The following is a 23,780-nucleotide window of genomic DNA, read 5'->3' on the forward strand; positions in this document are numbered from 1 at the left end:
GGTCTTTTGCAGGCCAAGGTGAGAGATGAGGTGTCCTGAAATCATGCTGTAATCTCCATGTTGTCCCCCACTCTGGAGGTCCCATGTGGTCAGTGGAGGGCATTACCCAGGACTGTGGCTTGGGTAGTACAGGAATGGTGCTCCGGTGGCACTCTGGGCCAAGTGCGTAATGATAGGCAGAGGTACAGGGAGGACAGGCTAATGCTGAGGAAGGTAGAGTGCCCACAGCCTGGGTAATCCTGCTAAGAGGCTCTGAGGTCGGGCTGGGAGCATGCCACTGCTCCCATCATCTTTGAGGCTCACACTAGACAGAGACAGTATCTTCCCATGGAGCAGGATGGGACTGGCAGGAGCCAGGAAGAGCTGAGTGCTAGGGCAGGGAGAAAACAGGCATACCTCCTCAGATGAGCTTACTTGGGGCTCCCCTAAGAACACACACTGGGGCTGTGTTTACTCTGAGCACATTCTTCTTTCCTCAGTCTCCCTTGGGGAAAGCCCTTTACTTCATGCAGGACAAGGGCAACAGGGCAGGGGCAGAGCTGCTGAGAGGAACTGGCTCCCAGGGGAATCAGCAGGCCTTGTGGGGGCCCCACGGGATCACCCTGTCTCCCCCACTGTGCCCTGCTGGCACTAACACATGGTGTCACGTTCTGGCTGGGAGCAGGTGGGCAAAGGCCATTTTCCCTGAAATAGCTGCTTGCACCTATGACCAGCCTGGCCCTTCCCCTGCATTTGGTCACTGTGGCAACTCACCAGCATGATGGGGACTGACCTTCAGTGTGAAAAACAAACAGTGAGGAAAAGCAGGGCTGCCCAGGTGAGAAATTCCTTTCCCTCTTATTCAATCCCTCCCCCCCCCCCCAATTCCTGGAGTTCTCATGCCCAATTTCCAGCTTTCGCTTAGGCACTCCTGGTCTCTCTTGCCCCCCCTTTGTCGTGCAGGCGTTGTCCTTGCTCCAGTTTCCCTCCTTCTGCAACAGGACCTGGCTCCCTGCATATAGGACAAGACTAGGCCCTGTGGTGGCTTACACTCAGGAAAGGAACCTGCTGCCCAGCGTATCTGGATTATGGGTGCAACCCCTTGGGGAAGGGGGAGAAGACTTTGCAGTCTGCTTCCCTGAGCTGCTGCAGCTTCCACTTTTGGTTTACCATTCGTTCAGTGACACAAACGCTGTGTGAGACTTGACTTTGCCCCGGTGAGAACGTACAGATGTGGCAGGCAGGGCACCTGGCTGTGTGCACGGGAAAATCACTGCTGGGCCCTCAAGATGCTCTCAGGCACCCAGTGAGTGTTATCCTCACCCCTTCCACCATTGTTTCCACCAGAAATTAGATGTAGTGGAAAAACAGTCAGGTGGCTGGCAGGAGGCTAAATAGCAGGGACTGGGGCTGTGCAGGGGTATGGCTGGCCGAGCTGGTGGGCAGCGCAGCCAGGTGGAGGCACAGCCAGGGGAGCTTTTAAGGTGGGAGAAGGCTGGCAGAGCCACAGACATCGAAGCCAAGCAGGGATGTGCCTGGGGGACTTGTCAGGAAAACCCTCAAATGATTGCTGGGCACCTTGGGGACTTACCAGGAGGGGGAGGCCAGAGGACATCCTAGTGGAGGGTGCTTTTTTGAAAAGGCTGAACGATGCAGCCACAGTGCACAGGTAGTAGCATTAGTTTAAGAGGAAGGAAGAGGCCGTGGAGCATCCCCACTGGTGGGGAGATGCTTCCAGAACACAGCCGGTTCCCAGTGCCTCGGGGTCTCTAAGCAGCTGAATGGGGCACAGCTCCCTCTGCCATGCTGGGGAACCTGGGGGCAAGAGGCCTAGTGAGGCCCCCACTGCATCAGGACTGGGATGGGGTAGGGTGGCCCAGGGACACTGCAGTCTCAGCAGACAGGCTGAGAAGGTCCTGGGCTCCCGGGTCAAGCCCGAAGCTCTGACCTTTCCCCAGGCGAAATGAGGTGTAGGGACCAAGGCCCAGCCGTGTCCCGGCCCGCGCAGCCTGGGGAAACCTACCAGACGCCCGAGGAGGTCTGGGCCGACGCGGCTGTGGGCCGCTCTCGGCCCAGCCCGGCCGGCCCTGCGGATGGACCTGCCGGGCCCACCAGGGGGCGCTGCCTGCCGAACACGGTACGAACGAGGTATCTAGGCCGCCCCGCCGGGGATCCCGCGGCGCACGGTTGAGCCCACGCCCGCCGCGGCACGGGCACCGCTGTCTGGCTGCCGCCGGAGCAGCGCGGCCCCCGCAGACCGCCTATACCATGCGATGTTTCCTGCTGGTCTTCGTCGTGCCTCCTGGCAGCGCCCCTCAAAGTGCAGACCAGTGCTGGGCACCGCTGGCATCAGCCCGTCCAGCCAGTCTGGCTCCTGTGGGAGAGGCCAGGCTGAACTGCCTGGATAGGCAAAGTGCCCATGCAGCAGCCCCTGCGCTGTGCTGCCTCTGCTGCAGGATGCTGAGCTTGTTCTGTCCTGAAGCATCCCACATCTCCCTGCTCCCTCCTCAGGATGCCCCATGCACCTCTTGGCCTTCCTGACTGCTGTGACAAGTGAAGACGGGGGTCCATGGGCCAGTGTCCACTGTGCCCCATCCCTCAGTGGAGGAGTCAATGCCTGGGGGTGGGTTTCTGCAGGTGGTTGCATGCCCTGAATATGCTGTGCCATGGTCATGCCCTCTATGCTCCGGGCACAGCCATGTATTCCACATGTGTGGTCACAGGGATGTACTATGTGCATGCTTCAGGTTTGCATGTGTGCTATGTGCATGTGCATCTGTGTGCACATGCAGAAATGCCTATGTGTGTATGCTTCTGTGCATTCATGCACGCACATGCACATGTGCAGGGCTGTGTGCATGCCCTCAGTATATGTGTGTGCCCTGCACATGCATACACAGATGGAGTTCTGCCAGTATGCCCTCTGCCAGTATGCACAGATGTGCGTCCATATGTCCTACTTGTGTACATAAATATATGCTGGTATACAAGTTCTTTGTGAGTGTGTGTACGCCCTGTGTGTGTGGACAGACTCATGTGTGCACAGCTGTGTGCATGGACCTGTGCATGTACACGGGTGCATGTGTGTACAACCATATGTGTGCACGGACACGCGCGTGTGGAGGGCCGTCGGGTGCGCGCGTGTCCCGCATGCTCGCATGTGCAGGATCCAGCCCGGGTTTTCGGAGTGACTGGAGCCAGCGGCGCTCCCGGTCGGGGTCTCCGTCCCGAGCGCGTTCGGCGCCGCCGCCCAAGTTGGCGGAGCGGGTCCCGCCGCCCGGTGGCTCCGCGAGTTTTGCCGGGACGCGCCGCCCCCGCGAGGCTCCGGCAACTTTCTCTGAGCGCCCGGGGTGGAGCGGGTGCGGGGCCGGAGCAGGACGAGCGCTGCCGGGGAAGTGCGGGGGGCGCCGCGCCGTCCCGCCCCGACCGCCGGCGTCCCCCTGGATGTGCCGCTTTTCGCTGGGACTGAGCCGCCGCCGGGAGCCGGGTCAGCGTGGAGCCACGGGACCCGCCTGCGCCGCCCAGGGCCGCTCGGAGGTAGGAGCTGCCGGGGCCGTCGGGCAAGTCGGTACCGTGGGCCGGGGCTGGGGGAGCCCCGCGGGACAGGGCTGCGCGCTGGCGTCGGCGTCGGCCCTTCCACAGAGGCCGAGCCGTGCCGAGGCCGTCCCGTCGATGCCGTGGGACGGCGGACGGCGGGCCGGGCCCGGGACCATCTCAGAGAGTCTTCACGCGGGCCTCGCGCGTGGCGCAGTGCCCCCGCGTCCCCCCGGCCCCACTGTCCCGCGCGGTGGGTGGGCTGCGGCGCACCGGGCGCAGCCCCTTTCCGGTAGCACAGGCTGGGCGGCAGCAGCGCAGCCGGCACCCGCCCGGGGCAGCTCCGCAGGGGCATTGGATGGGGCACAGCCGCTCGCGGGACATCGCTGCCTCGTGCCCCGGTGACAGCGCCCGGGGCTGCCTGTGGCGCAAGATGGTCCTGGTTGTGTGCGACCCTGCTCCTGAGCCGCGGCAGTGCCTCCTGTCCTTCCTCTGGTCCTCCTGCCCTGGGCCTATTGCAGCTGTGTGAGGCTCTGCCTGATGTCTTTGGGGCCTCCATGCCCCACTGCTTTGCAGGCCGGGGGCGGCTAGCCCAGACAGTGCTCTGCAGCCCCCAGTCAAGTGCTGTATCTCCAAGGCTTTGATTTCTGTCCCCCCCCCCCCCGAGTGCTCAGGCCCCAGCCTCGGTGAGGAGCCGGAATTGCTGTTGGGACAGCGAGGGTCTCCCTGCTCCATTTGCTGACCAATCCATGTGGGCACCCTCTGGTTGGGCTGAGGTGCAAGGAGGCTCTGTGCACCCTGAGGAGCCTCCTCGACCCTGCAGCTCTGTGCCCAGGCCCTGTTGTACCTCAGCTCTCCAGCTTTTGACCCACAGGGCCCCGGGTGCTGCGCTTCTGCTCTCTCCATCTTGGTCATGGTTGCAACTGCCATGGAAGGATCACACACTGGGGGAAGCATCTCTGCTTTGAGGGCAAAGGCAGAGCTGCCCTTCCATCTTGTTTGTAGAGTACCTTGGTTCCCTGTCTATGCTGGTTTTGAATGTCTGTCTGTCCTCCTCCATGCTTGCATGAGGAGAGCTGTTGCGCTTTAATTCTTGAAGGGCTGTGGCTGGCATTTGGGAGTAGAGTGTTAGATGATGGTGTTCAGCCCTGAGCCCTCTGCAACAGTGACCAGGTCTGACCTCTTTAGCAGAGGGCTCTAGGTGCCCCTGGATGCCCGCACCAGACGCCAGCCCTGCAGCCACACTCCTAAAGCCTCCAGGGCTCTGCATTTGGGCTTTGACTGTGTGTTGTCCCCCTGGCTGGAACAAGGGACGGATGCAGCCCTGAGCAGTCTGAGGTAGTGGAGCAGATGGGCTGCAAAGGAGCTCAGGAGGAGCTGTGGGCTGAGGTCAGGCACAGCATGGAGAAGCTGGAGGGAGCAAGGCATCACCTGATTGGGGGCCATGTGAGACCTGGTCACCCTGACTTGTAGATGAGCAGGAGGTGGCTGAGGCTGTGCCTGCACAGGCCATCCTTTTTGAGATTTAGCTAGAACAGCCACCAGGGCACCCCCAAACTGGTCCAAGTCCCCTGTGAGCTGGGAGAACCGGGAGTCTAAAGGCAAAGGAAGTTTCTCTCCAGAGGGCAGATTATCCTTGTTGCTGTCGGGGCGCCCTGGGCCAGGCCCTGCTCACACATCTGAGATCCATGTGATCCTATAGGTGCCATGTGGCACTGAGGTGGCTGCCCCTCTCCTGTGCAGATTGCAAAGCCTGTGACTGAGGCCTAAGCGAGGCTGTGCTGCCAGGGCTGGAACACAAGAAGATGCTCCAGTAACAGGGAGGGTCCTACATCTGGCTCCAGAAAGGAGATGGAGGTCCAGCAGAATACCCAGACACCTGCCTCCGCCATGCTCTGTTGATACCTGTAGTAAACCTGAGCGGACGGTGCAGCATCTGAACAGTGGACATTGGGTTTCAGTGTTGGGAAGAAGCAGCTGGATGAAGTTTCTCTTTCAGAAACTCAGACCTAGGAAAACTTTTCCCAGTGTGACTGGGCTGGTTTTCTCCAGCTAGGGTAGAGGCTGCTTCTGAGGGGATAAGGGGAGACAAAGGCACCCACTGTCCCCTCCATGCTGTTGTGGGTGTTTGAAGCTGGTTTATTTGTGCATTTGGCATTGCATAGTGTAGGCTGGCTTGGTCCATGCCTTCCCTCCCGCCTTGCCCCAGCAAACAGTGAGGGTCCCAGCACTCAGCAAGGGTCTGTCAGAGGAAGGAGAAGTCTGCTGGAAATTGGGGCCCTGCGGCAGGTCCACACAAAACCTCCTTATGCCTGCCCCAAACTCCCCAGCTACCAAGGGTCCTAGTCCCTCTAGGAAGACTGGCACACACCAAACTGGGTCAAACTGCCCATCCTCAGAACCAAGCTAGCCCAGCTCCTGTCATATGTGCACACATGCTCTCAGTTGTGCTTGGGAGTGGACTTGGGTCCTCTGGGCAACTGCTCATCACCATGTCACTAGTACCTTGTGGGGGGGGGTTCATCTTCCCCCCCCCCCCCCCAGAGTCTTTTCCATCATATACATAGATGAGCACAAAATCAGGAGCAGGCTGGGATCTGAAAGTGGCTGGTGTAGTGGGTGGGAGTGAATCAAACTCAGCCCTGCTTTCCCCTGATGGTGCTGGAGCTTGTTGAGCTGGGAGGATCTCCCAAGGAGCAGGGAAGTTTCCGTCTGGGGGAGTGAGTCAGCGCAGACACCTTGTGACGTGTGTTGTCATGCTGGGGCAGCCCAAGGAGGGGCCGGTTTTGAGGTTTTGAGCTCGGGCTCGGAGGAGCATTTGCAGTTCACTGCCTCAAGTGTGGAGGGTCGGTGAGTGGCAGACAGGCTGGGAGGCATGGGGGCTGTTAGTGACATAACTCGGCTGAGGACTCCCACCACAGTGCTGAGGAAACTGGCCAGCCCCCAGGCCCTAAGGAACAGACTTTCCCTTGTTGTTCTAGCATGCTGTGCAAGTGCACACATACTTGCACGCACATGCACCTGCACATGCATGCACCCTCATGCATATGCATAGGTACACTGGTGCACACATGTTCACTTATCTGCACGCTCACAAGTGTGATATGGCATTCACAAAGGGATGTTTGTGATACCTCCTTGTCTTTCTTCCTTACAGGCCATGGTGCCTGCCCTTGTCAGTCTGCACCAACATACTAGAAGGAGGAAACCTTGGGTGTCCAACAGAGGCTCAGGAAGGGAGAACAATCCACCTACACCCAGAGCATCCTCTGGGAATGTGTGTGAACGTGTGTGTGCATTCGTGCGCACCTATGGACGTGCATGCAGAGTGCCTGTGTGTGTGCGTACACGCCTGTATGTGTGCATGCACAATTATCTGTGTGTTTTGTGGGGTTCCCTACCTGGTTGGCATGTTGGAGTCCCTTTGTCCATGAGCCTCAGTTTATCTTGTTTTGTTCTCCTGGTGTTTAGCAATCTCAGTGATGTGATAAATAACAAAGGTCCCCAGGGTGGGTACGTGATGAGGGCTGAGGAGATTCTTCTACAGAAACCCTCCCAGGAACATGGCAAGTGTGGCTTCCCAAAATCCTTTCAGCACATTAAAACCCTTCAGAAACTGCAGAATAACAAGGGGAACAGCTGATAAAATAGCAGCCACCAAGTGGGAACAAGCAGCAAAAACAGTGAGTCAAGTTTCAGCTCTGCTGTATCCGGGTCTGAAGCTGGGGGAGAGTGGGGGTCCAGATGTGGTGCAACCCCACATCAAACCTCCCTCCCTACTTCCTACCCCTAGTCCAGGGGCAGCAAGCCCTCGTGGCTCCCAGTGCTCCCTGAGGTAGCAGTGACCATGGCTTTAAGTGATGGGGTTGCAAAATGCAGGAGATGGAGCAGGTCTCCAGGCAAGCAGGAGGAAAGCAGTGGTCTGTGCTCACTCTCTCCAAAAGTGGCAGGTACTTTGAGAGAGACAAAAGCATCCCAACAAGAAAGGGATTGCTGAGGCTGTGCGTGGTAGAGGCGAGGAGGCGCAGGGAGTCACCCCTCATATCTCTCAGAAGATAGAGGGGGTCTCTTTTCCAAAAGCAGGAGCAATGTATGCTTCCTGAGTGCCCAGCGTGATCATGAGACAGGCAGTCCCACAGATTAAAAGGGGTTGATAGTGTGTTTTAAATGTTTTAACCACTGCTGACATCCCCATCGGGTCCTGCACATTCTCCTGTGCCCGTCCTCTGAGGAGTCCTGCGGGCAGAAGCTGTTGAGGTGGGAACAGGCTCAGTATGGATTGTCCGGACCATGGTGGGAGGACAGAGGACATTGCAGCTCACTGCCTTCTCTGCCTCAGGAACACAGGGTTTCCTGCATTACAGCCCCCCCCCCTTTTGGGGGTGTCCCTCCATATAGCACGTGTGTGTGCTGCAGTGGGAGGTGATGTCCTGGTGCCAGGGGAAGGAGCTGTGCCTGGCAGGGGCTCCCACAGCAATGACTCAGAGCTGGGTGTTTATGGGTCCCACATGTTCAGTTTTGCTGTTTCCCTCCAGCACAGGGAAAGGAAGGGAGAAGTATAAAGATTCCTATTGCAGCTGCTGCTATGCCTGCACCCTCTTTACCCTTGCCCCAAAACCTTGTCCCCACTCAGACCCTGCTCCACTGTGGGCAGGGGCCAGGGAAGTGGCTTTATGGGAGCAATTTGCAGAGGCAGAGCATGCTGGTGGCCAAAGCAAACAACATGCAAGCCTGTGACAATTGCCTGCCTACCCTGGGACCACCTATCAAGCGCCACCACTCCAGCCCAGCTTGCCACGGCTTCCTGGCTGGCTCAGCCAGTGGTTGAGGGCCAGGGGTCCCTGCCTTGCAGGAGGAACCAGCACAGGGAGTGCAGAGAGGTGAGCTCCTGCCCTGCAGCCCTCCTTCATGGGCTACCTGTGTCTGTGGCTGCACCAGAGAGCAGGTGGCCCAGGCTGTGCCCCAGGTCGACCTGCTTTCCCCTCTTCCCAAAGCATATATATGTTAGCATGTGCTAACATATCTGGAGGCATGTCACTGCATGGTCATGAGTGGGCGTAGGTGCATGCAGGAGTGAAAGGCTGGATTTTTTTGCCTCCCTGCAGGGACATGGCGCATGGATGGTGGTGTACTATGGCTGGCGCAAAGCTGTGCTGCTGGAGGGGTAGGTGGGCTGGGAGAGAGCTCTGGTCCTTCTTGAAGCAGTGCAAAGGGCAGAGAAGAGTTTTGGCATGGGATGGGGAATAAGGGTGTGTTACTCTAACGAAGACAGCAACTGGGGCTTGAGAGGGAGGTAGGGAGGGAGAATGGAGCAGAGGATGTCCCGAATCTGTCCTGGCATGGGTATCTCTGCCCCCTACCCTTTCTACACATGCATCCTTCCCCTAGAGCTGGTCCTGTCTCTGCCTCATCTTTTCCAGGCAAGGGACCACCTTGGAATGGGCTTGGCAGCCCACACCAGCACGGGATCACAGCCCTGAATTGTCCCTTTTCAGACTCTCTGAACCCGAATCAATGTGCTTTGTGGCAGCGGCGGTCCCTGGGCAGATTAGCTTCCCCAAGCAAGAGAATCTGGATTTACAGAAAGGCCTGGCCCAACAGCAGGGTCTGTTGCATAGTGAGGCAGCTGGGCGGGAGGTCTGCATATAACCTTTGCTGGAGGCAGAGGTAGGAAAGCATGTGGAGACAGGGGAATAGCTCCCACTATGTGGACTAGCCTAGCCCTGACTCAGTCCTGGGACAACTTCTGTGCAGAAGGGGATTCGATCCTTTTTGTCCCACTGTCATTGGCCTTTTTCTGTCCCTGACAAGACCCTGGTGCCTAGGGAGGGTGTACAGCATGGGGAAGATCTCACAGCTGGCAAGGAGTGTGTTGGTACTGCCAGACCCTACCTGCCCTGAGAGGTGGCTGAGACACGTCCCCTTGATCCCTGACTGCCACTGGCATGGGGGAGCATTGGCTTCTCAGCAGCTCTCTCCTAGCCTTGCTCCTCACATCCATGTGCTGTGGCTCAGCCTGGCCCTCCACCACCAGCAGTTCCCATTCCTGAAGCTGCTCTAGCCATAGCTCTGCTGGCTCTATTGCCTCAGCATGGGAACTTGGAGCTTAGCTAGATCAATATTTTTCCTAAGGCCCTGTAGGGTTAAATCAATTGGGCATGTGGCTGACCCTGGGGTCACAATGTGGCCAGGGAGGGGATGGCAGAATGGCTGCCTGGGCTCTGTGCCTGTAGCCAAAGCGTACCTCACAGTGGAGTGGGATGCCCAGCCTCTAATTCTGGGGGAGGAAGAGATATGCAGGGATGGCCTCCTGGGGCATCTCCTCACCCCGGCCCCTTGCCACACCCACAGCCAAGCTCTCCGTCTGCTTCTCTGCTCTGGCCCTCCCTTGTTCCATTGCTGGGGCAGGGATGGGAATGATTTGGTCTGCACCATGTAGTGCCCCCCCAACACACACTGCTTTTGCAGTTCCAGGCATGTGTGCAAACACACGTGCAGGCATGTGTGCAAACATGTATGCCTATGCACACATACATGCGTGAGTACATACAGGCAAGCACAACTCCTCCCTCAGGAAACATGTCCACACACACAAACACAAATCGCTCCCCGCACATGCAGACATGTATGGCCAAACTTGTGCAGTTACACACACTTACAAAACTACAGATGCTCCCACACATGCAGACACAGAGCCCTCCCCCAGGCCCCCCACGCTGGGGGCTGTGCTAGGCGAGTTGATGGATTGTGCCACACACAGCTCAGTGCTGCTGGTCTATCGGCTGGGATCTCGGCCGTGTGGGCTAATCCAGCCCTGACATCACATTCCTCCGCAGTGGGACTCCAGGGCTGTTAACCCTGCTGGGGCCAGGCTTAAATGGAAGGTGCTGGGGGCAGAGAGGGGCTCCTGCCACCATGCAATGCTGGCTTTGGTGGGAGTGCTCCTGCCTGGTGCTTGCTGCACCCCGCTGCTGTGAGCTAGCCAGGCCTGTCAGTGCCATGCTGAGCACGCTGGGGAGGATGGGTACAATTTCCTGGCTCCTGAGCTTGGCCTCACAAGGCAGGGGCTGGGGTGGCAGCCAGGCAGGGTGGGTGCAGCCCTGTGCTTATCTCTTTCAGACAGGTTTTCTAAGGGCGTGTGATTCCCCAGCTTGTCCCTACGTCACTCCATCTCTCTCCCTCCTTTCCCAGGTTTCTTAGTCTGCTCCACCATCCATCCGTGTAGGTATTTCAGCTCTTTCTGCCATACAAGCTCCCTGTGTCTTCCTTTGCTTGCTATCTTTTGCCCCTTCTCTGTCTCTTTGCCTCCCCCCCCCCAAGTTCTCCAGTGTCCTTGGGAAAGTGGAGCCAGATGACAGATTTCAGGCGTGTTTGCAGGAAATAAAAGGCAAGGAGCTGGGGGGATGGCTGGTCCCGACCCCCTCCCGTGCAACATTTTTGCGTCTGGATCCAGCCCCGCTTCAACTGTTCCTGCTGCTGGCTGCAGTCCTTGTTTTCTTGGCAGAGAGGAGGAGGAATGTGTTTCAGTTTGAGTTTCTTGGCAGGAGGAGACCGAGGGAAGATTCCCCTCAATCCCGGCTGCGCCTGGCTCTCAAATTTATGCCCATAGGCTGCAACTTGGGTGGGCCTCAGCGGTGTGCGGCAGGCGGGGGAGGCAACTGTGGGAGGGGGGAGCTGTGGGTTGGTTCCCATTGGTTCTCTGCTCCCTCCGGCCCCCTCCAGCTCCCCTGCTCAGGGGCCTCCTGGGGCCGGGGAGCCCCTGTGGACCCCGCCAGGCCTGGGGGGAGCATCCTGCAGCCAGGACCCTGGGGCCTGGGATGTTTTCCCTCTTGCACGAGGTGCCCCTCCCACACCAGTGCTCAGCAGGGAAACATGTGGGAGCTGGGGAAAGCCACCATGGTCTTCGTGCTCACCCAGCACCCGCATGCCTCCTAACTGCCCCCTGGCAAGAGCCCAGCCTGTGTCAGGCTGGATTTAGTGGCCAAACTCCTCCCTGCTTCCTGAGTCCAGGAAGGAGAGGATGTCCTGGCACAACAGGACGCTGACCCTCCTGCTGTACCCGTGGGACCAGGTGATGGGCACCCACCAAACTGCCCAGAGGGGAAAGAGGAGGGGACATTCCTTTCAGGTCATGAGATGAAGCACCAAGCTTGGCAGTCATAAGGTGGGAGTGATGTGCCTTGTGCTACATGCCTGTGTGCTCTCTCTACATATGGTCATATGCTATGCACCCACATGTGGTCTGTGTGTGCCCCCGCATATGCCATGCATGTCTCTGTGCATGTGTGCCGTGTGCATGCATGCCGTGTTTGTACACGTGCAGTTTGTGTGGTGGTCTTTCTGCATGTATGTGCACATGTGTGCCGTATGTCTGCATGTGTGATGGTGAGATGGCAGGGGCTGCTGAGCATGGCATGGATGTAGCCAGGCACATGGTAGGGTGAACATGGATGAGGGTGGCCATGGTAGAGGGGACAGCACAAAGGCTATAAATGCATTAACCCCATTGTTGGAAGGGGTAGATACCCCACATGGTGCCCCCACTTTCCCTGGGACTCAGGCCAGCAGGAGCAGGGTGTGTGAGGCTCTTCAGTGTCCCCAGCCTGGATGCTGCACCCGCATGGAGTGAAGGGGTTGCCTGCGCTTCTACATCTTCCCCTTCCCAGATGTAGGAGGCCCCAGAGATGCCACGTGAGACCCACAGCAGTTGTAACCCCTGCAGGCCTGAATACTTTGGGGGCTGTGCAAACACATGTAGTGTTCATGAGTGTATATATGTGTATGTGCATGTACCTGTGCAGGTGTGTGAATATACTTATGTGGTTACATGTATCTGTGCAGGTGTTAAGTACATGCAAGCATGTAGATGTGTATTTGTATTTCTGCATGTGCGTGTTCATGTGCTTATTTATCTGCGTCTGTACTTGTGTAGGTAAGCATGTGTATGTCTTTGCTCATGTGTGCACATGCCTGCATGTATCTGTGCATATGTGTGGATGCATGTGTGTGCGCATCTTCCTATATGCCTCTACAGATATGTGCAAATGTATGTTCATACATTTATGTGTGTTTGTGCATGTGTGAATAGGTATGTGTGCGAAAAGGCTGGGATCTGTGATCGACTCCATTACTAGACAAACGTTTGTGAGGGGCCTGCATGCTCTTTCCTTGTTAGCTGCTGTGGCTAGGGTAGCGGGAACATGGAGAGCTTTCCCTAGAGCTACTCTCCCAATTTGCTGTGAGGCCCAGGGCCAGCCTCACCCCCATTTCTTACTTTTCCTCCTCATCTCTTTCCCTTCACTGCCTCCTGCCCTTCCACCTTTCCTGGGCACTCCATCCCCCTTTGCTTGCCCTGCTGCCCCTCCACCCCATTCTTCCTGTCTGACACTCTCACAAAGCCCCGAGACAAGCTTTCAAAGAGGCAACTCATGCGGAAGAATCACTGTCCCCTTCACCCCTCATGCTCCAAATGCAACCCGTCACTTTCCCAGCAGGGCAGGGGGCTTTCACCCCCCCGACCCTTGTTTGGGGCGATTCACTCCATTTCTCAAAGGGGGAGGCTGAGGATATGGGAGGCCTGGTACCAGCATCACTTGCGTGCAGCTCTCCCTCATCCCCTGCTTCTTGCTCCTCCCAGAGCCACTCTCCCTCTCGCAAGGCTTTGAGACGGGGAGGGGAGGTTGGGACCAGAGTTGTGGGCTGGGACCTGGGTGCAGGCACTGGAGCCGAAGTTAGAAATCTGACCCTGGGCCGGGCCAGGCAGAGACAAGTGGAAACGAGACCCAGCAGCCAGGCAGGGACACAGGCAGGGATGCACGAGTGGGCTGAGCTGAGCCCTATGGGCAGAGAGTGGATGTGTGGGTGGGACAGGGCTGGATTTTGACCTGTAGGCAAGGTGGGGACCCATGAACAAGGCAAGGCTGGGGCCTGGCAAGAGTATGGTGCCAACCCTTGGCCAAAAGCTGTTCTGTGTGTGCCTCAGTTTCCCCTTTCGGCAGTTGGGGCTTGCAATATTTACCTCTCTAAGTATGTTTGAATGTGTTTGTCCAGGTATCTGTGCATACATGTGTATTTCGACCCCCTGCAGCAGACTTTGAACTGGGCTCAGGACTCTTGCTCAGAATCCTCTTCATGTAGCACCAAACACCAGGCACCTTGACAAGTCAGTACCTGGGGATGCTTGTGGTGTGGGCTTGACTGCAGCGGTGATATTGCTTGTGCCAAGCTGTTGGAGTTTGCCTCGTTGCTGCTCTTGTACTTGGGGTGGGGGTGGGGGAGTGCCCCCCTCCCCATGCTGGTGCTTCCAGGGCCTGGGGTGCTGTTGGGCACTGGGGGAATGGGAACGGACATGCTGGCTGCAGAGGGGGTGGCAGGTCCTTTCTAGCCCAATTTATCTGCCTGGGACCCTCCTTATTGATGGTCATACCTCAAAATGGGGGCATAGGGTGCCCACCCTTGTCATCTGCCCTTTCAGGCTTGGCAGTACCCCCAGCTGTGTGGGCTGCCCCTTGCCATGGGCTCCAGGCAGAGGTCTGCAATGTAGTTGGGGTGCAGAGGCGGATAGCACAGGAGTGGATGCGCATGTGGCCGTAAGGTGTGGGCAAGGCCGCGGGGAGGGTCCAGGGGAGTGCTTGGGGTGGCCCGGACGTGGGGTTCTGCGGGGCTGTGGAGAGCGCCGAAGTGGGTCGGTCCCGCGACTGTGACTGCACTGCAGCTACCCCTGCTGGGAACAGGTCGGCGGTGCCGCGTGCTGCTGTGGGCCGGCCCTGCGACTGTGATTGCGCTGCGGCTACCCCTGCTGGGAACAGGTCGGCGGTGCCCCGTGCTGCTGTGGCTGGAGCCCCTGTAGGGGAGCCCACAGGAGCAATGAGTTTGCTGGGCCTCTGCCTAGCCTCAGCAACAGGATGGGAGATGAGCAGACCGTGGCTGGGCCCGGGAGGAGAGGGTGAGGAGAGGTTCTCTGGAGGGTGACATATGCTCACCTTTGTCTTAGGCTGGCTCCTGCACTGGAACCTGTGTCTACCCATCTGCAAGGACCAGATGTGCCCCTGAGCCTAGCCAGGCCCTGCTGCATCATGTTCAACCCCATGAATCCCCCAGTCACCAGCTATGTTGAACACTGCTACTTGCACCCACTCCCTGGACCGACACCTGGCACCCCAGGGCCACAAGGTTGGTCATAGAGCCCTCATGCTGACCTAGCCTGGCCTCAGTGAGGTCCTGGCAATGCCTGACACAGTCATGGAGGTTCCTGATTTCTGTTTCAGTCCTTGGATTCAGAGGTGCTTATGTGTGAGAGCCTGAGGCTGGCTTGTGCCCTTTGTGTCCTCACACCCTAACAAGTTCTCCCAGCTTTCTCTTCCCCTCCACCAGGACTTGACTTCTCCTTGTGCCATCAGTCAAACCTCATGGGCAGCCACCATGGTTATGGACTGGTGCCAGGCACCGAGCACCCAGGCACTGGTGATGGTAAGTACCCAGTCTCTGGGGCAGGGTAGACAGGTGTGTTGCAAGGGATTTAGCGCCCCCCCCCCCAGGGATGATGTTCATTGTGTCAGGAGCACAGGTGTGTGTGGAGAGGGGATAAAGCACTGCTGGGGCAATGATGGCTATGACAGGGCAGGAGAGTCCAAGGGCTTCAGGTCCCTTCTTCAGGAGAGTGATGCTGTGAGCAGCAGATGGGTATGTGCCAATAGGTTTATGCAATTTTTTTGGATTTGTGTTGGCCTGTGGTTGAGGGCACATGTTGGCCAAGGGATTTAGGCCCTTTTCTTAGGATGACATTGGCTATGGCAGAGGGAGTAGGTGTGTGCCAAGGGTTTCAGGTTCCCTCAGGGACATGGATGATTGTGGGAGGGAGGGAGGGATGCTTTTAAGCCTTGCCATAGCCCAGCGCCAGCAATTGGCACACTTGGGCTACTCCTCCAGGCTCTGTAGCACCATGCTTGTGTCCTTGGGGGTTTCTTCAGCCTCCTGGGACCCAAGCTAAGAGGAGTGCCCCCTACTCTCTACCACTGTCCCAGGCTCACGGTTCTCAACGCCCCGTGGTGCAGGCAAGCTGGGCAAGAAGCGGGCACTGTCCATCTCGCCCCTGTCAGACTCTAGCATTGACCTGCAGACGGTAATCCGCACTTCGCCCAACTCCCTTGTTGCTTTCATCAACTCCCGCTGCGCTTCCACCAGCAGCTCCTACGGCCACCTCTCCATCAGCACCATCAGGTGGGCGCTGGATGTCAGCCCTGTGGGCATGCACACAGCCTCTCAGTGTGGGAGCCTGAATGCCAGTGCCCAATGTGGGGAGTGCCTTGCGGGACTAGAGAAGGGGGGGAGCAGTTAGCACAGAGTGGCTTACCTGGGGAGGGCAGTGGGGGCTGTGGATTAGAGCAGGAGTGGCTGGGAGATCAGATGCCTGGGTTTTCTGCCTGACTCAGAGGGTCTAAAATTTGTCTTGTGCTGGTGTTGTCTGTTCATCCCTCTTGCTCTTTGCAGTCCATCATTGGGGTACCAAAGTCCTCCAGGTCAGCAGAAGAGCCAAGGGCACCTGCTTGGCCATGCTCCTCTGCTGCCCCCATGTAGCTCCCATGAACATCTGCCCACCTGCCCAGGACTGCTGCACCGTGCCTCAGCTCATGGCACCCTGAAACACTGCCAGGTAAGGGGGCCCAGGGGATGTTTCTGGTGGTGACCACTGATGCCACTTAGCTCATCTGATTTGAAGAACATACTGGGGACAGGGAGTGTTCCTCCTGTATGCGTGCCCTCAACAGGGTCTCTGCCATGCATCCACGGTAGGAGGTGGTCCAGTGGGCATCCCACTGCTGACTGTTTTTCACTCCCCCTCTCTCCCTGCCATGGTAGCAGCTGAAGTTGGAGCGGAGCCTGAGCAGCCCTTTGACAGCCAAATACCCGGAGGAGAGATCTGAGGGTGATGTCTCCAGTCCAGCCTCCACAGGCACCCAGGTACCCCACATGGTGGGGATGGTTGAGACCGTCCTCTTTACTCTGGGCTCCACACTCCTCTTCAGTGTAACTCCCAGTGACAAGGAGCACAAGAGATCACATCTGGGAGTGCTAATCTAGCTGTGCGTGCCCAGGACCCCTTGCTGGGGATGCTCGATGTTCGGGAGGATCTGGAGAAGGAGGACGGGAAACCTGAGGCTGAAACTGTCTACGAAACCAATTGCTACTGGGATGGATGTGCCAAGGAATTTGACACACAGGAGCAGCTGGTGCATGTGAGTTAGGTCCTACCTGGGCCCCATAGCCTTAGAACTTTCCCCCAGGATGCGTGCTGACATCCCTCTGTGTCAGCTTTTGATTCTACCTTGAGACTGACCTATGGCTGGGCTGAACTCCCCTAAGAACTCACCACAGAGGTGAGCGGTGTTGGAAGTTGTTCCTAGGGAGGGAGGGACATGCATCCTCTACTTCTTGTAGGTAAGTTCGTGGTAATCCCCCCATGCCATGTCCCTCGGGGGATCTCCCTAATCTGGCCCTTCCTTACTGCTCGAGCAGTTCTCCTGAACCCCTGCTTTCCAGACTTGCTCCTTTGCTCTCTGAGTCACCCTCCAGCCACTCCAACTCCCTTCTACGCCCTTGATAAACCTCCCTAGAATCACCTTGACCCCAATGTCTTCTCTTGGTCCTCCCAAGATAATCCTCAGCTAACTCCTGTAGCCACTGCCTCCTCCAGACTCCAGCTGACCACTCCATATCTCCTTAACCCCTGTGTCTCCACCAGCCATCCCAGTCCTTCAACATCCACCTTTCTCCCATGATATCCTCTAAGATGCCTGTATCTGCTGATCCCCTGGTGCCCTCCTCAGTGCCCAAGTGATGCCTCTCTCTCTCCCCAGCACATCAACAATGAGCATATCCATGGGGAGAAGAAGGAGTTTGTATGCCACTGGACAGCTTGTTCCCGGGAGCAGAGGCCCTTCAAGGCTCAGTACATGTTGGTGGTGCACATGCGGCGTCACACAGGCGAGAAACCTCACAAGTGCACGGTGAGCTGGCCTGGGTCTCTGTATAGCTCTGGCTAAGCTGTGGTGCCTTGCACCAGGCAGAGTTTGGGGCAGGGTGAGGCTGGCAGATGCCGGTATGTGGCACTGAAGGGAGGGGAAGATGGGGTGGGAGGTGGGACAGACAGGGTGATCAGGAATATTCTAGTTTATGATAGGATGGGATGCATGTGTGGCAGGCCACAGCCCATGTGATAAGTGTATGGGCGCAGATGCATATGAGGTAAAGGGGTATGTAGTAGGTTGGGCACATTGTGGCCAGTGTATAGTGAGGTGCCATGATGTATGCCAGAAGGGTAAAGGACTGTGTGGTGGGGTGGGGACATGCACCTGCATGTGTGTTGTGTGTGGGAGGCATGGCATGTGTCCATGGCAGATGTGTTATGGGTATATAGTATGGGAGTGATGTGGTACAGGTCTGTTGAAGGTATGTGGCATGTTTCACCCTGCCTGTCTGCACAGTTTGAGGGCTGTAACAAAGCTTACTCGCGCCTGGAGAATCTCAAGACACATCTCCGCTCACACACGGGTGAGAAACCCTACGTGTGTGAACACGAGGGTTGTAACAAGGCCTTCTCCAATGCTTCTGACCGAGCCAAGCATCAAAACCGCACCCACTCCAATGAGGTACAGTTCATCTGGGGCTCCTTTGCACCTTCTAGGGCTCCCCCTATGAACCCTGACTTGTCCTATAACGCCTAAACTGCCTGTATGCCCAGGTCTTTCTCTGTGTGTGCCAACTCCCTCCTTGCCTACTCCAAAAATTTTGCCCCCCTGTTCCCCTCCTAGGGCACCTGCATACCCCCCAAAGCCTCCTGAATCCTTGCCCTGCTCCCGTGCAATACAGTGCTTGCATTACTCCTCAGGTTTCTCAGTGCCCTTCTTCAAGGCCCTGTTAAAGCACCTTACATGCCCTTCCAAGAAAATACCTCCTCTTTGATCCCTTCCCACCTCCAGTTCCCAAGTCATCTGGAAAGCGGGAGGAGGGTGCTGTACTCCAAGCCCTGGAGGTGCTGTATTGGGAGGGGTCTCTATTTTGAGCTGACATACTCCCTCCCGCATTCCTACATTTTCCCCTGTCAGAAGCCCTATGTGTGCAAGATCCCAGGCTGTACCAAGCGCTACACGGATCCCAGCTCCCTGCGCAAACATGTGAAAACTGTGCATGGCCCTGATGCCCATGTCACCAAGAAGCACCGAGGCGATGTGGTGCCAGGCCGTGCACTGCCTGCCCCCAGCATCCCTCCTGACATGAAGCAGGAAAAAGACACCAATGGTCCTAGCGAGGCCCGGAAGGATGACAGCAAACTCTTGGTGCCTGACATGGCCTTGGTAAGGAGCTGGGGCTTTATGAAGCCACAGGGACACCCAGCCAGGCCTGACAGAGGAGTCAGTTTGCATGGTGGAGAAGACATCTCCATATATGGCAGGGTGGGAGTTCCCAGTTCGTATTAAGTGTGTAGTGAATATCCTACCTCATCTTTTCCCCTCATTAATGTTGTGGGTCTTCCCAGAAGCCACAGCCCAGCCCAGGTGGGCAGTCATCGTGCAGCAGCGACCACTCCCCTCTTGGTAGCACCACCAACAATGACAGTGGGGTGGAGATGACCGGCAATGCAAGCGGGAGCTATGAGGATCTGTCCACATTGGAGGAGGTGGTGCCTGGGGAGCCCATGGGCACCTCAGGACTCATGGCCCTCCACAAACTAGAAAATCTTCGCATTGACAAATTGAAGCAGATGAGGAAGCCATCAGCTACCAAGGGCCTGAACTTGCCAGCCATTCCTGGAGCCGGTGAGACCCTGGTACTCTCCCACCTGGATGCAGGGGCAGCCCTGTGGGCACTGTGTCGAGCAAGGTGTTGTTTCCAGTCTAAGTGGTTTCTGCAGCTTCCTTTTGCTAGGATAGGGCCCCCAACATGTGGGTTGTGCCCTCATCTGCTGCCCTCTCCTTGTTTCCACCACTTGACCCTGTTTCCTGTCCTAGCAGGCACCAGTTATGGGGGAGGCTGCATCTTGATACTCGAGATGGCTGCATGTTCCTCCTCTAAATGCTGGTGTCATGCTGTGCTCTGATGTAACTCCCCCTTTCCTTTCTCCAGGCCTGGCTGGGGAGATGCCTGGGATCTGCATGCCACCCCCAGTTGCCTCGCGCCGCCGCATCACAGAGCTGTCAGCTACAGAGCTGGGCATGCCACTGAACGAGCGCCGGAGCAGTGCCACCAGCACCATAAGCTCAGCCTATACTGTTAGCCGACGCTCTTCCATGGTGTCCCCATACCTGTCTGGGCCATGTCTGGGGGGTGAGGCAGGGGCGCTGTCCAGCGGGGCAGGCCTGGCAGACGGCTATGACCCCATCTCTCCAGATGCATCACGACGCTCCAGTGATGCCAGCCACTGCGGAGGGCTGCCAGGTGTGGGCAGCCTCACGCCAGCCCAGCGCTACCGTCTCAAAGCCAAATATGCTGCGGCCACAGGCGGCCCTCCACCCACCCCACTACCCAGCATGGAGCGGGTGGGCATGGGCAGCCACAGCAGCTTACCTGGGGACTACCTTACACCAGCTATGCCCTCCTTCCTGGCAAATGGCTCACTGCGAAGGCATAGTTCCAACGACTACCCTGGCTATGGAGGCAGTGTTCATCCTCACCTGGTGCCAGGGAATGGTGTGCGACGGGCCAGCGACCCTGCCCGGACAGTGGCCAACCCCCATGCTCTGCCCAAGGTGAATCGTTTTAAGAGCGTGGGTAATGTGAATGTGCCAGGAGTGGGCAGAGTTGCCCTGCAGCCCTTGGGCGATTCCGATGCCAACCTACAGCACCATGTATTCTCCCCACGCCCACCCAGCATCAGTGAAAATGTTTTCCTGGAGAGTGTGAGCATGGAGGGCCCTGGTGCAGGCACAGAGTCTGGCTTGCTGGAGGTGGAACGGTACTTGAACTACCCTGAGGACCACTTCCAGTGCCAGGGGACAGGCATGGAGCTCCAGGGTGAAGGCCCCTACGGCAATACTCACCGGACCATGGGGAGTATGCAGCTGAACCCAGGTGGGCATGGGGATATGGAAGGGGGTTTGCTTCAGTCTGAGTTCTCCCTCCCTCAGTGCCAGATGAATCAGCACTTCATGAGTATGCGTGCTGGCAATGGGACTGTGCCTGTTCCTTGGGATGAACCTCTCCAGGGCAACCTCGAGTTGAATTCTGGGCAGTCAAGTGTTGTTGCCCCCACCACTCCCATGTCAGGGAGACACCGTCAACAGCACAGTACTCAGTACTCGCTACCTAGTGCTTGTGGGCAGCAACCCAAATTCATGAGCACATGCCAGGACAATGGATTTTCCAGTGGGCACCGGCTCAACCGACTGCAGATCAAATCTGAGCAGCATTACCCAGCACCTGCCTCGGCACTTGCTCCCTGCCAGAACGCCAAACCTGCCAGGCCCATGCAGCCTCCTGCATCCTATGGCCAAGCCACGAATGTGGGGCCTGGTGGTTACCCGTCCGAGCAGCAGGCAGGTGTCAGTTACATGGGCATGTTGAGCCCGAGAGGTAGAAGAGCCCAGACCCCTACCCTGCAGGCCAAAGAAGTGATGGTCCGTAGCTATGTGCAGGCCCAGCAGGCTCTGATGTGGGGAGACCAACTAGCTTCCAAGGGAGGGGAGGCAGGCATGGAGTCGGACAACGAACCTGGACAGTGCCAAGCCATGCAAACACCACTATACCTCAGCCCCAAGTACTCTGGTTATCAAGACAAACAGGATCACCTGCAAGGCCTGGCAGAAAACCAGCACCTCCTAACGCCCCCATGCTTTAGCCCTGAGATGGTGCCACACCCACCTGATGGTCCCAAACCACCTGGGCACCAAAACAGTCTGGCCTATGCAGGCAATCTTGCAGAGCCAAGCCATTCCTATGAGGGAGTGGAAACCAGCCCCCGACGCGTACTTCGCTTGCCGCCTGTCCGCTCCACACTCCAGGGCTCCGATCATCCCCTGCTATATTACCCAGGCCAAGGTACACACAGAGACATGGGCAAAGGTGGGCATAAGATGCTGGGGCAGATAGCAGCAAGTTGTGGGGGTTCTGAGCATTATGATGGAAGCTTGGAAGAAGTGAAGGGCAGCCCCTATCCCTACCTGGATTCAGGGGAGCAGGTGGCCAACAGCCTGGACTCGCTGGACCTGGAGAACACACACCTTGACTTTGCTGCCATTGTGGAAGATTCAGAGGCACCTGCACTGCTGCCTGGCCCCCCAAGCCCTACAACTGGTCTTCTGCTGCCTGCATCTGGTGGTGCCAACATGGCTGTGGGTGACATGAGCTCCATGCTGAGCACTCTGGCAGGCGAGAGCCATTTCCTCAACTCGCTGTCCTAATTGGGGGGCACAAGCTATCACGTGGGCGTGTCTGCAGCTGGTGTGTGGGGGGGCTCCCCAGACTTCATTTGGGCAGAGGCAGGAGTTCCCCTGGAGCTCTCCACCGTTTATGCCTTGAGGACTGGAACACCCCCACAGTCTCCCCCAGTTTGTGGGCGTCAGGCTTTTTTCATGGGAGGGACCCTGCTGAGTCCAAGATACAACTGGAAGAGGGGTTCCCGGGCACCTCTGCAGCAGCTAACTTGCTATTCCCAGCCCCTCCATTCCAGTGCCACCTTTCCCTGCCTTCCCCAGGCCTCTGGACCAGGAGGTCCTGTGCAAAATTTTGATGTCAAAACCAAAGAGTTCTGTCCCTGCAGGCTTCCTCCATATGCTGCTCCCCCTCAAATCCTAGTCTGTCAGGACTTCAGCCGCTCTTTGCTTGACAAGACCACCCCACCTTGCTCAAGGATGGGAGAAGGGAGAGGCTATTCTCCAGCATGAAGATGTTGGGGGGAGGCATGGGGTGCCTGGTGCTGCCTGCACCACTGTATATAGTGTGCATATGTGTATGTTTCCCTTGGCGGTGTCACCCTAGACTTTTTTTTGTTTGAAAGCAACCACAGTGCCCCTCCCTCCCCATTAAACCCTTTCTCAGGGGAGTGTGAGCTGTGTGCCTCTATATCCCTGCAGATGGGCTCCAAGCTGACCCATGTGCCTAGTGCTATATACGCCCTCCATCCCTTTTCCCTCAGCAGGGACTAGGATGGCCCATTTGTGCCAGGTTCTGCAAAAGCACTTGCCTTTGAATTGGGCTTCCACCTGCAGCAGGTGCTGTCCAGATGGCTACTTGCATAGGGATTCCCATGGTGGGGCGAGGGAGGGGGAGAAGGGGGAGTGTTGCTTCCCTTGCACAGGCAGAATCACACTAACACCTACACACACGGAGGAATAATCTCAAGGTATGGTTCAGTGCCTCCGGGGCTGCACCTGGATCTTGGGGGCTTCTGTAAACCACCTGGGCACCTCTGGGGCCTGCTCTGGTCTCTCCCTTAGGAATTCAGGCAGTGGCACTGGCACTGCAACACCTCTAGGGCTGCTCTGTCTATCTGGGGATTGTTTCCAAGGTGTCTTTCAGGCCACTCTGTACCTCTTTCTAGGGTGCCTGGATGGCATTTTGATGCCTCCAATCTGCTGTACGTTCTCCAGTGTTCCTTCCGAGGGCTGTCTTGTTGTCTCTGCAAGCTGTCTGGGCTCTTCGAGGCATCTCCTCAAGCCTCCAAGGGCAGGGCACAGCTTTTCTGGGACTGCACTGGGCATTTCCAAATCTATTTTTTTCCTTTTTTTTTTCTCCTCAGGCCATCCTGGTATCTCTGGGACTGCTTCAGAATTCTTTCTGGGTGGTCAGGGTACCACAGAGGCTTTCCCCCGGGCCTGTGGGTGGCTGTCTTTCAGCCGTTGCAGCTGTCCCAGGTGTGCTGGAACTTTATCAGTTACTCCAAGGCTACTGTAGGTTCTCTGGGCTGTTTCAGGGCCTTAAAGAGGTTCTAGAGCTCTTTCCTGGTCCCTGGGTCTATTCTCAGGCTTTCTGGGGCTCTTCTAAGGACTTTAGGGATTCTGCCAGGGCCCCTGGGCCCCCCCCAAGGACCATGGGATCTCTGCAGCCATTTCAGGGACTCCAGGGTACTGTGGGCTCTGTGGGGCATTTTCAAAGCATGCAGGGCTCATCCATCTTCTGCTCTCAAAATCGCAGGTTTTCGGGGCCTGTTCTCTCTCCATCTTTCCCCAGGGTCTGTTTTGGGGTATGCAGTGCTCTTTTCTGGGAATTCTAGTGGGGCTACTCTCTTCCATCCCTGTGGCTGTGGCATTAGCTGCGGCTCCATGACGATGGCC

The 23,780-nt window shown here is 57.3% G+C and overlaps 1 protein-coding gene across 1 annotated transcript; it reads left to right on the forward strand.

The window, feature by feature from the left end:
- Positions 1-14,512: 14,512 nt before the first annotated feature.
- GLI1 (GLI family zinc finger 1) lies at positions 14,513-22,616 on the forward strand. Its single transcript, XM_062597413.1, is given in 13 exon segments — positions 14,513-14,685; positions 14,887-14,982; positions 15,537-15,732; positions 16,003-16,165; positions 16,372-16,473; positions 16,608-16,748; positions 17,370-17,519; positions 17,997-18,161; positions 18,618-18,866; positions 19,049-19,169; positions 19,172-19,230; positions 19,232-19,328; positions 19,636-22,616. Coding segments are annotated over 13 exon segments (3,909 nt in total). The 5' UTR covers positions 14,513-14,588; the 3' UTR covers positions 21,909-22,616.
- The last annotated feature ends 1,164 nt before the right edge of the window (positions 22,617-23,780 follow it).

Source organism: Rhea pennata, chromosome 29 (assembly GCF_028389875.1).
Source record: "Rhea pennata isolate bPtePen1 chromosome 29, bPtePen1.pri, whole genome shotgun sequence".
NCBI classification, from domain to species: domain Eukaryota; kingdom Metazoa; phylum Chordata; class Aves; order Rheiformes; family Rheidae; genus Rhea; species Rhea pennata.